Raw genomic sequence first — 16,215 nt, 5'->3', positions numbered from 1 at the left:
CTCAGGCACACTGGAGGAGCACACTCAGGAGCTGGGACTCGGGCTCAGGCACACTGGAGGAGCACACTCAGCCTGAGCCACCTCCTACTGCAAACACAGCAAATTCTGCACCGCACAGCATAAATGACTCGCTCTGTCAGAAGAGGACAGAAATCATGTAACAGGATCTTTCAACTCACTGGGCAAGGTGACACACATTTTTGATCTCAGCATTCGGAGGCAGAGGCAGATGGATCTCAGAGTTCAAGGCTAGCCTGGTCTACAGAGTGAGTTTTAGGGCAGCCAGGGCTATGCAAAGAACCCTGACACCAAAATCAACCAAACAAAAAACCAAAAGGAAAAAACCACACAAACTTAGCATTACAGTTCAAAGAATGTTGTCACCAAGCAGCCAAATCTTCTCTTTAATTAACCTTCAACTGGCAAAGCTAACAGCAGCTTCTGATTTCTCCTTCACTTTTAAGCTAACCCGGTATTATATACTTGATAGAAATCCGGAGTGAGCCCACCATCGATTCTACAGTTCAGAGCAGAGATATGGCAGGCATATGGCTCATGCCATTAATCCCAGCCCCTGGCAGGCAGATGCAGGCAGATCTCTGTGAGTTTGAGGCCGGTCTGGTCTACACTGTTGTTCAGGCCAGACAGGGTTACATGGTGAGATCTTGTCTCAAACAAGCAAGAAAAACCAAACAAATGAAACCATAGAAACGCCCCACATTTACCAGTTTAAAAACTGGAAATTAGTTTCTTGGAGGAAACGCCCTCAAAGAAATTTGAGAAACCAGGCACAGTGACTCACGCCTGCAATGCTAGCACTGAGGGCACTGAGGCAGGAGAACTGTCAGGGGTTTTCAGACAACCTGGGTTGCCCTGCCGTAAAAATCAGCAAGAGGACAACAGAACAGAGGATTTCAGGACTGAGGGGCAGTGCCATACGGTGTCTGTAGCATGGCAGTTGGGTGTGATCCTAGCACCACACACAATGGTTCAAACAGACAGGCCGTAGTGCGGCCTCAGGCCAATGGAGGAAGGTCTTCATGGCGAGACCTCTGGGGCGGGCGGCTATTTCAAAACCATCTCCTGTTCCCACAGTTCTCGGAAGCCAGCTCTCAACTCTTCAGTCTCGAATGCTGGCAGCAGCGTGACCTCGGGTATTTTTACCACCCACATGACTGCAAAAGCAGGTCGGGACAGGCGCCAGCTCAGCATCTGACAGAGCCTGGCCCAGACATCTGACTTGGACATGTGTAAGCTGGTGCAGACTTGTTTAACCATCTTTATGTCAAACCCTAACCCAGAAGGAATCTTCACTTAACGCTAGTTACCCTCAAAACACAGAGAGTGTTACCTCTGACCTCTGCAGCTCGGGTGCACAGTGAGGGGACACTCTGGTCCAGCTCATGGCAAGCAGGCCCACAGGTTAGTTTTCAACCATGCAAAAGAAGCTAAGCATGAACCCCTGACAAGTACTCTGTGCCCATTCTGGTATTCTCTACCTAGCTAACAAAAACAAATGCCTTTCAATTTATTTATTATTATTTCTGTTTGTTTGAGGCAGGTTCTTTCTATGTAGTCCTGGCTGTCTTGAAACTTGTTATGTCAATCAGGCTGGCCTTGAACTCCCAGAGATCCCTCTGCCTCTGCCGCTCAGAGCTGGGATCAAAGGCTGCACCACCATATCTAGCTTACAAATCTTTATAAAAGGGGCCGGGTGTCTCTTTTTCCTTGAGGGTGTTCTGTGCCCATATGAAAGAAAGAAAAAAAAAAGCTCAAATCCCTATGTTTGAAAAGGCTGGGCCAGCCTCTCCCATGTGGACACTAGGCAAAGCACCAGCAGGAAGAGGTAGCAGGAAGGGCACGCAGACCTCTTCCCACAAGAAGCCCTGCTTTAGTACTTAGGTGGGTCAGCTCTCAAAGTGGTTTCCCTCACAGTAGGTGGCTGGTAGGCACAGATGCCACCATGCCTGTGGCTCAACTGGGGAAGGCACACCTGAGCAGGCCGTGCAGCAAGCGTGGGTTAGGGCGCTGCACGGGGCCGTTTCAGGTCAACGGCTCCGAGAAGGACCTCTGGGGACTGTGGGAAGAGTCCTCACAATAGAGACTGACCGACTGGACAAACACAAACGCTACAGTTGTTGCGCATCAGGTGGGGACCTGAAACCTGGAGCGACTGCAGTTATCTTGTGACCCTAAAGTGAAGGCCGAAGAAAACCCTGCAAGAGGTCAACCTAAACACTGCCAACGCCAAGTAGCTGCCAACCTTGGACTGAAGGGAGAGAACCGCTCAGGGAGGAGCTAGGTTCTAGTAAGAACCGTCTTATCTGTGACTGAAGCTTCCTGATGTGTCTTTCTTTAATTCAGGAGCTCCGATGGAAGGTGCTCTAGGACAGACCCGGGAAGGCTGGACGGGCAGCACATCAAAGCTCCCTGTGGATCGAGGGCTCAGAGCTCAGTCCCAAAGGGAACCCTGGGGCGACTCTGGTGCAAGTGCCTGCAGGACAGCACCCAGGAGCGGGGTGTGGTCAGCAGCACCCACCTGACTCAGGAAGGGCCTCACTGAGGAAGAAAGCCAGCGGAGAAACCCAGGGGAGGCCTGCAGACGACCTACAAGGTTTCTCCTTGAAATGAAATATTTTAAACAACAAAAGGAAAAGCGGGTCGGAGGGTTAGCTCAGAGCTGTTCATTATATGCACCAGACACAGCATGTGTGGAGGTCAGACAACTTCTGGGAATAGGCTTTCTTCTTCCACTGCGTGTAACATGGCTGAACATGGGCTGTCAGAGTTGGTGGCAGGTAGGGCCCTTTTTGCATGAAGCCATCTTGCTTCCCAGGAATAATAATAATTTTATTATTATTACTATTAAGAGACTAAGAGACAAGTGACCATCAAGCCTCTGGAGCCTGGCTCCTACTGCTAGTGTCTAAGCTGGAGACGGAGGCACGACTAAAGCTACCTCCACAAGTGAGCCACAGGCCTGTCAGCTTCAGGAAATCTGCTACCTGAAGCCAGAGACCACAACCCCCATGAGCTGCTGTCACTTTTACTCCTCTTCCAAACTCAGTGCTCACTGCTGACTGACCCCCCCTCAGTGCTCACTGCTGACTGACCCCCACTCAGTGCTCACTGCTGACTGACCCCCCTCAGTGCTCACTGTTGGAGGTCAAAGGGCACCTCTGTGGCATCAGTTCTTTTCTTCTACCATATTTTACCATTTTATTATTTTATTATTTTAAGACAGGGTCTCTGTGCAGCCCTAGCTGTCCTGGAACTCAGTCTGTAGACCAGGCTGGCCTCGAACTCAGAAATCCGCCTGCCTCTGCCTCCCAAGTGCTAGGATTCAAGATGTGCACCCTCACTGCCTGTCTCTCTCCGTTTACCTGCCTGGGACTGAACTTCAGGTGGCCCATCTCCAATGGGAGGCACCTCTGGCCACTGTTTCAGCTTTGAAAGAGGGTTTTGTTTGCTCAGACCAGCTTACAAGTCAGGATCTTTCCTGCAGGTCTCAGTGAAACCCTTTTCAAAACACAAGGGGATAGCTGAGAACCCCCCGCCCCCACTGCCCCTGCACGCACATAAACGTTTGTGCTCACTGTGCAACATCTCGGACGCTACACTCACTTCCCGTGTGTGGAGCTCTGTAGGCAGCTTGCCTCTGGAGCGTCAGTGAACTGGGGCTGCTCACACTGCTTTCAGGCAGATAAAACACCTATCCAAGTCCAGGGTCCTGACCGTGGAGGCTCTGAGGCTGGGGCTCTCTTAGTATCTGCCGACATGCACTGTGAACCACACCCTCTCCCAGTGGCTCAGGAACCCCCCCTGGAATGGATGGGAAGCAAACACAACTATTCTGGAAGACTCTGCTGGGCTCATCTCGCCAACAGGAGAGTAATCCAGCCTCAACTCAACAGGCTTCCAGCAGTACAAGCCAGTCCAGCACAGGACAGCGCTCCCAACAGTAGATTCTAATCTCTGTATTAGCTACTGAATTAACTGCTCACCACGGTGTGCCATTCAATTATTTGTGATAAGCTGAGTAAAAGGTAGCGTCTTTCCTTCTTTTCCATTTAGTTTTTGATAAGAGTTCTGGGACAGCCCAGGATAACTTTGAACACCCGATCCTCCTGTCTCACCCTCCCAAATGCTGGGAATACAGGGGTGAGCCACCTTTCCCAGCTCGTGTTTAATTTTATTTCTGTCTGGTTGGTTTGGGTTTTTGCACAAGTTGTCTCTATGTAGCTCTGGCTGTTCTGGACTTTGCTGTGTAAACCAGGCTGGCCTAAAACTCAGAGAGATGCACCCATCTTTGCCACCTGAATGCAAGGATTAAAGGCATGTGCCATGATACCTGACTGTCTCCATGGACAACGACTGAAAGATAATTTGGGTAGTTATTTGCACTAAAATTAGTCACTTCCTTGAATAAAGAACGGCTAGCACTTTAGGCAACTTCCACAAAATGAACAAACTTGGAAACTTCATCCTACTGTCCCTGGAATGTGGGAAGGTTTAGTGACTGACAGCAGAAGCCCTGCTGAGTGTCCCAGGTGCTCAGTTCACAGGACAAGTAACCGCAGCCTGCTGCAGACTAAGGAAACGGGGTGTGTGTGTGTGTGCAGCGGCTCACAGCAGCAGCAGGCGAGGAGGCAGCTCTGAGGTCAGCGCCTGCTGCCCTTACAGAGGATGAATTTGTTGTTGCTCGTCTGTCTGGAGACGGGGCTGCTGGGCTTTCAGGTAGGTCACAGGTCACAGTCTGTTGTCAGCACAGCCGGAACTCAGGCGGGCTCCTGTACTTTTACCTGCTTAGCCACTCTTCACCTCAGACTTTCTTACAAAGCACACACATGCCCTGAGTAAAGGCTGTTGGAGGAACAGGGGAGGTAGGGTTTCAATGGAGGTTTCTATGTATGGAGCTCAGATGCACGTGGCCATGCAAGAGGCAACTCTGATTGGGCAGCTAAGGTAAAGGAAAGCTGTACTGCCAAGGAAAAGATGGAAAGCCAATAAGGAAAACAGAGAGGCAAGGAAGGTACCCAACCTAGACCATGCAGACAGGCAGGGAACAGATGGCCGCTGCTATTACTGTTGCCACTGTTGTGATTATTAGGCAAGACCTTACCATGTATCCCTGGCCGACCTGCAACTCACTATACAGACCAGGGAATTCTCCTGAACTCACAGACCCACCTGCCTCTGCCTCCTGTGTATGAGGATGAAAGGGGTTTGTATGCTGTCATGCCCAGCCTGGCTTTCTACGTTTTTATCTGTGTGTGCACGCACGCGCACGCACGCGCACACCACACACACCAAACACTGAGTGTGTGGAGATAAAGAACAACCTGAAGAATCCTGTCCTTTCCTCCTGTCACGCAGGTCTGGGAATCAAGCACCAGGCTTGGCAGCACATGGCCTGATTGGCTGAACCCATTCTTTTTCTCTGAGAGAGCGTCTGAGGAGCTCAGCTAACCTGGGACTCACTGTATAGCTCAAGAGTCCTCAGCTCCCCACGCTCCTGCTTCCACTGGCAGGTGCTAGGACTAAGGAGCTCCGGGATACCCCTGTGGCTTACGTGCTGCTCAGGACCGAACCCTAGGGCTCTGTGCACACCAGGCAAGCACGACTCCACCCACTGACTTACAGTCCAAGTCCCTTCGTTTCTGCTTATGTATGTATTGTTTGTTGTTAGTTTTTCGAGACAGGGTTTCTCTGTATAGTCCTGGCTGTCCTGGAACTCACTCTGTAGACCAGGCTGGCCTCGAACTCACAGAGACCCCTCTGCCTCTGCCTCATGATTACTGGGATTAAAGGCGTGCACCACCACTGCCAGGCTGTTTTTAGTTTTGAGTCAGGACCTCATTACACTGTCCATGCTGGCCTGGAGCTCACCCTGGAGAGTAGGCCAGTCTTAAGCTTGTGGAGCGCCTGCTTCTGCCTGTTTTTAATTAGCTGTTAAGTTGTATGTGTGCATTTGTGTGTAACAGCACATGACAAGAGCTGTTCTCTCATTCTTCTATCTGAATCCTAGGGACGAAACTCAGGCAGCCAGGCTTGCCAGGAGGTCCTAACCGCTGGACCATCTTGCTGGCCCAGCACGTCATCTCTTACGTGTTTTTACTGAACTTCCTGTTTTCTCCTGTATCTAATATTTGAGAAGCCCACAGTGGAGATGGAAGGCTACGGCAGGCAAAAACTCACACAGAAGGAAAAGGGCCAAAATGCTGCTGGTAGGATTGAAAAACCTGTGTTTCCTTTTTACTTCTCTGTTTTCAAATGGCCAGATCAAAACGAATGCTTGACAGGGCCTAGTGGCACACACCTTCAAACCCGAATTTGAGAGGCAGAGGCACAGATTTCTGTGGAGCCTCAACCAGGGCTATAGAGAGACTCTGTTTCAAAAAATGAAAACAACAAAATCAGATAGGTGTGGTAGAGCACATCTTTAATCCCAGCAATCATGAGGCAGAGGCAGGGGGATCTCTGTGAGTTCAGTGACAGCCTGGTCTACCAAAGATGCTATAGGCTAGCCAGGGATACAAGTGAGACCCTGTCTACAAACGCTGGGGCTGGAGAGATGGCTCAGCAGTCAAAAGCACTTGCTGCTCGTCCAGAGGACCCAAGTTCAGATCTCAGCACTCACACTAACTCGCTCACAACTGCCTGTAACACTAGCTCCAAGGGATCCAGCACCATCCTCTGGCCTACACATGCACCTGTATACATGTGGCATTTACTCACACAGACAAATAAGTAATAAACCTTTAAAAATACAAATCCTATAAAAAGAACATAGGTTTGAACCGGACCCTACATGACAACGCTGGGGAAAGTGCAGACACTTGGTTGCAGTCACAACCTTCAGTAAAATGCAGCGGCTCAGCTGGAGATCTAGACAGTGAGCGGGCAGGAGGAGGAAGTCCCCACAGGAGGCAGGCGTGTGGTAAGAGCCAGTGGAAGGAAAGCAGGTGTGACAGCGCAGAGGCCAAGTCAGCACCAACACTCTGTGTGGGGGCGCACACATGCGCTGTGTGAGGTGGTGTCCAAGGGTCAACATCCAGTGTCCTCAGTTGCTTTCAATCTGTTTCTTGAGATAGGGTCTCTCTCACTGAATCTGGAGGATCCTCCTGTCTCAGCTCCCTGAGATCCCAGGTGTCCACCCATGCCTGGCACTCTCTCTCATGTGGGAGCTGGGGACGGAATTCAGGCCCTCGTGCTTGGGCATCAGGGTCTCTCCTCAGTGAGGTCTTGGTCTAGCTTCCTCAGGCTCTTCATGTGTGCCCCCTTCTCCAACATCAGGAGAATGTGCTTTTAAACTTCAGCTAATTTGATAAGGGTATGATACCAGCTTGCTTTTTAATTAAAACAAAACAAAAAAAAACACCGTTGAGCTGAAGAAATGGCTTAGCTAAGTAAGGATACTGGCTGTCCTTCCGAAGGATGCGGGTTCAATCCCCAGCACTCACATGACAACTGTCTGTACTACTCCAGGAGACCCAACACCCTCACCCAGTCATAACACCAGGCAAAACACCAATGCATATAAAAAGTAAAATGAAGCCGGGCAGTGGTGGCGCACGCCTTTAATCCCAGCACTTGGGTGGCAGAGGCAGGCGGATTTCTGAGTTCGACACCAGCCTGGTCTACAGAGTGAGTTCCAGGACAGCCAGGGCTACACAGAGAAACCCTGTCTCGAAAAAACCAAAAAACCAAAAAACCAAAAATAGACCTTGTCTCAAAAAACAAAAACAACAACAACAAAATTTTTTAAGCTGGGCATGGTGGTATATGCCTGGTAATGCCAACATCTGGGAAACAGAAACAGGCAGAGGCAGGTGTAGAATAGCCTAGTCTACACGGCGAGTTCCAGGCCAGCTAAGACTACACAGTAAGACGCTGCCTCACAAACAAGAAACGTGAGGTATGCCAGGTATGCTGGCGCAGGTCTTTATCCCAGCACTCAAGAGGCAGAGGCAGGTGGATCTCTGGTGTTCAAGGCTAACCTGGTCTACAGAATGAGTTCCAGGACAGCCAGAGCTCTATACAGAAAAACTCTGTCTCAACAAACAAACAAAACCCAGCAAATGTGCATGGGTGTGATTGTTTGCCTGTGTGTATGCTCATGTTGCCTAGAGCCCAAGGAGGCCAGCAGGAGGCCTGAGAACCTGGGGACTGGAGTCACGGGCAGCTGTGCACAGCAATGCTCCCAGGTGCTGGGAACAGAACCTGGCTTCTCTGGAAAAGCAGCCAGAGCCGTCTTGCCAGCCCCGATACTAGTGAACTTTAATATGTGTCTTTATACATTCCTCTCCTTCTAAAAGTGGGAGGCTGAGGAAGAGCGAGCACGCTCACTCTCCTGTCCATCACAGCCCCATCCACGCCGTCCTTCTGACACTAAGTGACCCGGAGTAACTCAGCCAGGGGTCTACAAGAGACAAAGGGAACTCCAGAACCTGTCAAAACAGCATTCTCCTCAGTGTGCAAGTGTGTGGGGCTGTCTGTGGTTTCTGTGATGATGGTGGGCTAGCGGTATGGGGTGGTGACTGGCACACAGTAGGAAGGGACCAAGACTTCAACAGGCAATAGAACAGGTCGTCTGAGAGTTCCCAGTTACAGTTTGTATTTATTTGTACTCCTCACATGGTACAGATCTGCCGTGAACTCTATCCTGTTTTAAGCTGGGCATGGTGGACTCCAGTGTGATTATCCAGATGACGGCTCTCTCAGGAGCTGACGGGGATGCTGGGCCACTACATCTCACTTTCCCCACAGTCGTCAGCCGGGCTGGCAGGGAAGGACTGCAGATGTGACCGCGGGAACCACTGCCCGCAGCCAGCTAGACCTGCTCAGAGCTGAGCTCTCCACGAGCAGTCAGCAGACTCTGATCTGACTAGGCTAAGAAAAGGATTTGCTAAGGGGTAAGAACATCTCACAGAATCGCTGACATACGAGGAGACAGACCTACAGGCCAAGGTTCCACAATCAATTCACTAAAACACACTTTACAACAGGGCTGCCAAGGTGGCTGTCACCTCTTGGATAGGCCAGGAAGCAGCCAAACAAAACCAGAGAAACAGCCAAACCAGGGAGTAAGCATTACAGCTGCATCCCCTAAAATCTCATGCCCCCAAAACAGCCAGCCAGCTCCCTGCCAGCCCCCGGCTTCTGTCCTGTGGCTAGGGTAGTCTATGCAGGGGTTTACAACCAGAGCCTTGGTTTCCCAAAGGAAACTTGACTGCATCCAGCATAGAGTCTGGAAAATTTCTCCCTGGCCTTCCTGTCCCTCACACACCAAGGGACTAGAAGGGAAGTGGAGTTGGCCCTTCCAGAGCAGAGCCCTCCAAGAGCCCTTCCAGATCCACCTAGAAACTCAGACTACTGAGTCTAAACATCAACAAAGCCCCAGTCACCCGGATCAGCTCTGCAGCATGGGATAAGCCCATCAGCTCTGCAGCACTGGGGCGGGAAGGTCCCCTTTCTGACAAGCTGCTGGCCGGTGCTGAGGGTGCTAGCCCCAAACTCCTGAGTCTTGAGCAGCAGGTGATGGCTCAGTCCTGGTTCTACAGGCACTGTCTCACTGGCATACAGCCAGGCCCAGGGGCTTATGCGTCCTGTCATCTATGCCCACGTCTGTGACAGAGACTGACTGTGTGACTTCTGTGTAGTGTAATGCTCTTATCTGACTAAAATTACGGATTATCAGGGTTTTCTATGTTTAAAGAGCATCTCAGGCAAGAGTCTACTGACTCCTGCCCCCCACCTCCCACGTGGTAGGACACAGGCATGCATCACACCCAGATACCCATTCATATTATGCCATAGAAAAGTGTATCTTAAATTAAAATGTAAGTAAATCTCTAACCAAATAAATTGTAAACAGTTTTATAGCCAAGCAGTGGCACACACGTTGGATCTCAGCACTTGAGAAGCAGAAGCAGGCAGATCTCTGAGTTCAAGGCCAGACTTGTATACTAAGCAAGTTTCAGGACAGCCAGGGCTGTTATAAAAAGAAACGCTACATCAGAAAAACAAAAAACAAACAAACAACAACAAAAAAAACTCAAAACATTTATTGATCAGTCTCCTGTTATTTATTTACTTATTTTGCTTACTTGTGAGGCAGAGAGCTACCTGCCTTTGTCTCCTGAGTGATATAATTAAAGGTGTTTGTTTATTTCGAGACAGGGTCTTGATACGGAACCTATCTGTCTTGGAACTCAATGCACTATGTAACCAAGCTAGCCTGAAACTACTTATAGTGGTCACCCTGCCTCTGCCCCCAGTGCTGGGATCATGGGCATGAAACACTACATCGGGCTGATAACTCTGAAGAGGCTCTGCAAGCCAAGCTATGCAGACAGGCCCTGCGACGGGCAGTCACCCTGGGCAGAAGCTGCTCTGAGCACAGATGTCTCTTCCAAGTAAGGACGGGAGGCAAACGTGCAGACCCTGTGTTTGCAGAGGAGACAAGACAGGGAGGGGTAGGCTGCTACCCTACGGAGACAGACAACAGCCAAAGGACAGTGGGACAACACGGGAGGACTGGGGGCACAGCCACAGCCCACAGGAGTCATGGTCCCCTACGGCCAGGGCAAGAGGGACAGAGCCTCAAGAACACTCTGGGTAAGAGATCCTCACGGGGCTTCAGCAAGAGCCCGCCCAACAGCTCTAAGCAGGTATCTGGCACAGAGGCTCACGTAGCTCAGGCTGCCTCTAACTCACTGCTGAGGATCTTCAACGTCTGATCCTCCTGCCTCCACTTCTTAGTGTTGGAATTACAGGTCTGTACCAAGATCCCAGTTCATACAGTGCTGGGGTCGCACTCAGGACTCAGGAATGTGAGGTTACCACTCTACCAACTGAGCCACAGCCCAGCCAAGAGCCTTCTTGTTTGGTTCTGGCAGTACTGAGAGTTGCCCCTTGTCCACGTTAGGGAAAACCTTGACCACCACTAAAGTGTATGCCTAGGTCCCGAGTATCCTAACTGCTACGTTATATGTCCACAAAATCAGGCTTGACTCTCACTAGAACAAATATATATATATTTTTTTTTTGGTTTGGTTTTTCGAGACAGGGTTTCTCTGTGTAGCCCTGGCTGTCCTGGAACTCACTCTGTAGACCAGGCTGGCCTCGAACTCAGAAATCCGCCTGCCTCTGCCTCCCAAGTGCTGGGATTAAAGGCGTGCGCCACTACCACCCGGCAACAAATGTGTTTTTTAAAAAAACATTAACTATGTGCCAAGAAGTTGTGGGGAGAGAGGAGTCTCAGCCGTGCTCTTCTGAGTCTTCAGCAAGGCTGGCCGCGGCTCTGGATCGCCCTCTCTGTCCTCTCGGCTTCCACTCCTGGCCTCTCTCTCCCTTAGTCCATAAGCTTTTTTTTTTCAGAGAGGGGAGAATTCCTGGAGTCTGAACGTGGTCTTACACACGCCAGAAAAGCGCTCTTCCACGAAGCCGAGTCCGCAAGCTGAGGGATCGAAGGGCTCTCGAGCTGACTCTGGATCATCCTGGCACACGCAGTGAGGTGGTCACAGGTGACTGAAAGGCTGTCACCTCTCAAGCCGTACCGTAACCAGCACTAGGAGCCATGGCTCTCCCTCCTCCACGGAACCAAGAACAAGCCTCAGCAAGCAGCTGCCTCCTTGGAACACTAACATCTGATCTACAACACGTTCCGAGGTGATGCTGGAGGACGGCCACGAGAAGTCACAAAGGCCTGACAGCTGTCACGAGACACCTCCCTAGCGACAGCCTTCCTCCTGCAGAGAATGGGGACCATCCCTGCCGTGTCACAGCACTGCAGCCATGAGGCTGTGGTGACAGTCAAATGCTGTCTTTCTGGGGGCTGAGACAGGGGACAGTACCACCTGCAGGACAGGACGTCAGCACGTACCTCCTCACACACTTCCCGGACCGCCGCCACACTCGGCTCCTCCTCAGGCTCCATGCCTCCTCCAGGGACAATCCATCGGTCTGGATGGCGGCTACTGCTCACGAGCAGCACCTGAAGTCAGAGGTCAGAGGGAGGTCACGTTCAAGAAGCTATTCACAAATCAGTCCAAACAGAAGGAGTACCACAGTAACTTAGAAGCACAGCTTGTTTACACCTGCAAATAACCACGAGGTAGTGCCTGGTGCTGGGAACAGTAGGCATGCGCCCAGGACATGCCAAGGGCATCTTCAGGGAACAACGGAGGGCTGTGGTCTTTCATTCCCCTCACTCAGCTGTCTGTCTGTCTGTCTCATCCTCTCGTCCATCCTCTCCTTTTTCCTAAATCCCTTAGCATATACAGCCAATCAGGTAACACATAAACAGGTGCGAGTAACAAGCCTGGAAAAGCCACACGAGGACCAGGAGTGAGGCCGCCTGCCGGCTGTGGATGCCGCCACAGGCCACACACGTGTCTTGCCAGCAGTGCACTCCCAGAGCTGGGCTCCCTTTGGGCGCCGGTGCGGCGGAAGTCCTTCTACTACTCAAGTGCTACAGCTGCTGATGAGCGGAGTTCTTTTTAGTTAGTCTGTTTGAAAAGTTACCACCTGCTATGCAGGTATGTATGTCCGTGCGCCATGTGCATGCAGGCCAGAAGAGGGCGCTGGAGCCCCTAGAGCTCAAATTACAGATTGCTGTGAGCGGCCATATCGGTGCTGGGAATCAAACCCGGGTCCTCAGGAAGGAGGACTACAGTGGCATCTCTCCAGCCCTGGAATTCTTCTTTAATGTATATCACAATTAAAAAACAGGGTCTCGTGCCATTGCCAATCTGGCCGGCCTGTCCTCTCGTCTCTACTTTCCATGCGCTAAAATTACATGGGTGTGAGCCGTCATGCCCAGCTGGGACTGAATGGTGGCGCACACCTTTAATCCCAGCACTTGGGAGGCAGAGGCAGGCGGACTTCTGAGTTCGAGGCCAGCCTGGTCTACAGAGTGAGTTCCAGGACAGCCAGGGCTACACAGAGAAACGAGAGAGGGGGGAGGGGAAGGAGAGATAGAGACAGAGACAGAGAGAGGGGAGGGAGAGAGAGAGACACTGTCTCAGAACAAATAAACAAAGGGATAAAAGACAAAATGCAAAAGCCTGGCTAGAGACGGCTCAACCATTAAATGGGCTTGCTGTTCTCACAGAGAACCCAGTTTGCTCCCAGCGCTCGCACAGGGTAAGTCCATCTCCAGGGCAATCAACACCCTCCTCTGGACTCAGCTGGTAACACATCCATGTGTACATACCCACACGTATTCACACATCAATTAAAAACTAAGAAAATCAATCTTGAAAGATTCTAATTTTACTATGTTGGACTTAACCGGCTTTCTGGTGATGGTGGAAACAGTGCACACTCTCTCCAGCCCCCCCCCCACACTGTCTGGGACTCCCACACGAGCAGCTGCTCCTTCCCAAGCTAAGGAGGGAGGGCTGCTTCCCACAGGCAGTTCATTCTCTGGTGATGGCGGAGCCTCCTGCCCTATTCTAATCTGCGCTCCCTCTGAGCTCCCGTTTTCCACCCTGCAGCCATCTTTGCTGCTGCAGCTCACTCCTGCCTCTGCCTCACAGAAGCCACTGGGCTTCCCACCACCCCATCTCCTTCCACACCTGGGGCTTCCCCCTAAATCCCCTAAATCCCCGTCTCCCTGTCACAACAGTCTCCTGCTGCTGATCCACAGAATCTGTCCCGTGTGGACCACAGGAGGCTACGGGGTGCAGACGGGTTCCACAGTTCACACACAGAGCCCAGACTAAACTCATGGACTCACACAGCGCTGCTTTGGGAATGTCAATCCTGCTTTGTGTAGGAAGATACATTACTGTGGTGACGAGGACACCACACACAGGACACTGTCAGCCCACCCCTGCCTCCCTGCTTTCCTTCAGGTGTCCTTGTAAAGGACTCTGTCCCAGCAGAAAAGCGAGTAACTAATATGGGCCTACCCTTAAGCCACCTCTGCTGGGGTCTGCTTCACCAAGGATAGCTTCTGCTTCCCAGACCTGACGGGTCACCACGTGCTGAGTGCTTTGCCGGATGTATGTGTGGATCACATTGGTACCTAGTGCCTGCACAGTCCAGAAAAGAGCATCCGTCTGGATGGAGAGATGGCTCAGCAATTAAGGGCCCTGCTCCTCCTGCCCACCTCTTCCAGAACCTGGGTTCAACTCACAGCAGCCACATGGCAGCTCACAGCTTCCTAACTCCAGTTCCAGGAGATCCAAAACTCTTTTCTAGTTCTCTGTGGGCACTGCATGCACATACTGGCAGGCAAAACACCTACTTGCATAGAATAAAAAATTAAATTTTAAAAAAGGAAGCATCAGATGACCTGAAACTGAAGTAACAAGTACCCAGGAGCTGCCACAGAACCCAGAACCTCTGGAAGAACAGCCAGTGTTCTTAACTGCTGCCCTTCTCTTCAGCCCCTCTGGAGGATTTTATTAATATGGCCTTTTTGTTCATTTGTTTTCTGTTTGGTTTTTGGTGTTAGAATCCAAAACCAAGATCATATGTGTGCTGGAGAGCACTCGTCACGGAGTCACAGTCTTGGGCTTCTGGATGGAGACCCTGGGCATTCCCAGCTTTCCGCCTCTAAACCATGCAGTCCCTTTGACAACAACCACTTTCCACATGTGAGCACACCAGGAGACTCCATTGTCTGCCCAACCAATCTTCACAGGCACTGGGAAGGTGCCTGTGCAGTAGGACCACGGAAACTTTTCCAGAGCGAGAGCGAGAGCAAGACAGAGAGAGAGACAAAGCAAGAAAGACAGACACACATGCACACACATACACACACAGACAGACAGTGCACTTACACAACCTAAGACTGGCGTGGGCTTCTTAAACCTAAAAGCCTACCCCCAGTGATAACTCTTCCAACAAGGCCACACCCCCACAAACAAGGCCACACCCCCTAACTCTCCCACCTGTCACAGAAGCCACATCCAACACCACACAGACTCTGGTGGCAGCCTCCCTCACCCAGTCATGTCTCCAGGCCGTGTTCTCACAGCACCTGGCCCCTGCTTGAGACACTGCCTTTACAATGGCAGGACCTTCTGGTAAGTTCTAGCTCACAGAATCCTTGAGTTGTGCATGCCTGTGAAGGCTCTGCCTACCCCAAGGCTGGCCTGTGCACTCAGCTTTAGCCTGCAGTACTGTGGAGATCACGTGCCACCATGTGTTCTACGGGTCCGTCCCTGCATGGACTGAGGATGAGGGAAATCTCGAGTCACAATGGCATTCCTACCGTCACAGTGGAGAGCGGAGGCTGCTGTGGATACCAGGAATGCAGGATGCCTATTGGGGGACCAAGTGAAGCAGCCCAGGCTACACAGGCTGCAAATGTCAGAGACAAGGGGGTGGGACTACCACCACACAGTCTACAGGCTGGACCCAGAACTGGGTGGCTCTGCCAGGTCCAGTCTTCCAGTGACAATCTGCTACTGATTCACACTGGCAATGTTCACTCTGTCATCACGTACTGGAAGTCTGTAACCTTCTGTTTTATATTGCCTGGGGCCTCAGAAGATATCCTGGCCCCTCACTGCTATGCTCTGGTTGTAGCCCTCGGGGATCGTGTCTCTGGCCTTGATTAGAACAGGATTGGACTTTAGACCACAGCCCGTAGGGAGGAGGAACTAGACCATTTGCATTATAAATGGGTCTGAAAAGCGGTCTGCAGGCTCAAGCCAGCTTGGTATTACTGTATCAAAGACCCGGAGGGCCTTCAGGCTCAACTGGCCTTCAGCAGTACTTCACGAAGGGCAGGTCTTTCCAGATCTAACCTGTCTCTGCTTCCTGTACTCTCTGCTTCCTGGGTCATGGTGTGTCCTCACAGACAGCCCCTGCTCCACCTGCTGTGACAGCCTGAAATCTCAATGAAACCATCAACAAAGTTGACTTTTCCTCCCAGAAGTTATTTCCCTCAGGCCTGTGAACTGAGAGGCTGCACTAACCAGAGTTTACTACGTTCCAGGACTCTTCCAGAGCCACACACCATTACTACAAAGATGTATCCTTAGAAGGCTGTGGTGACCACACACCACTACTACAAAGTGCACCGTTAGAAGGCCATGGTGGTGCATGTCTTTAGTCCAGTGTGGGCAGGCAGAGGCAGGCAGACCTCTGAGTGTGAAGCTGGCTACTGTTACCCCGGTCCTTTCCCAAGTTAAACCTGCTTAGTGAGTCTCCTCACCTGCTGGCATTCAAACAAGTCCTCTAGAGGTGGGAGCT

The 16,215-nt window shown here is 51.3% G+C and overlaps 1 protein-coding gene across 1 annotated transcript in view; it reads right to left on the bottom strand.

Annotated features, from left to right (window-relative positions):
• Window positions 1–16,215, bottom strand: part of Nudt3 (nudix hydrolase 3) — a 53,436-nt gene that overhangs the window by 8,887 nt on the left and 28,334 nt on the right. The window contains exon 2 of the mRNA XM_028777025.1: window positions 11,888–11,998. Within this exon, the coding sequence (XP_028632858.1) occupies window positions 11,888–11,998 (111 nt within the window). The remainder of the gene's footprint in view (window positions 1–11,887; window positions 11,999–16,215) is intronic.

Source organism: Grammomys surdaster, unplaced genomic scaffold (genome assembly GCF_004785775.1).
Source record: "Grammomys surdaster isolate TR1022 unplaced genomic scaffold, NIH_TR_1.0 277, whole genome shotgun sequence".
NCBI lineage: Eukaryota > Metazoa > Chordata > Mammalia > Rodentia > Muridae > Grammomys > Grammomys surdaster.
This window is presented reverse-complemented; position numbering and strand designations above follow the sequence as displayed.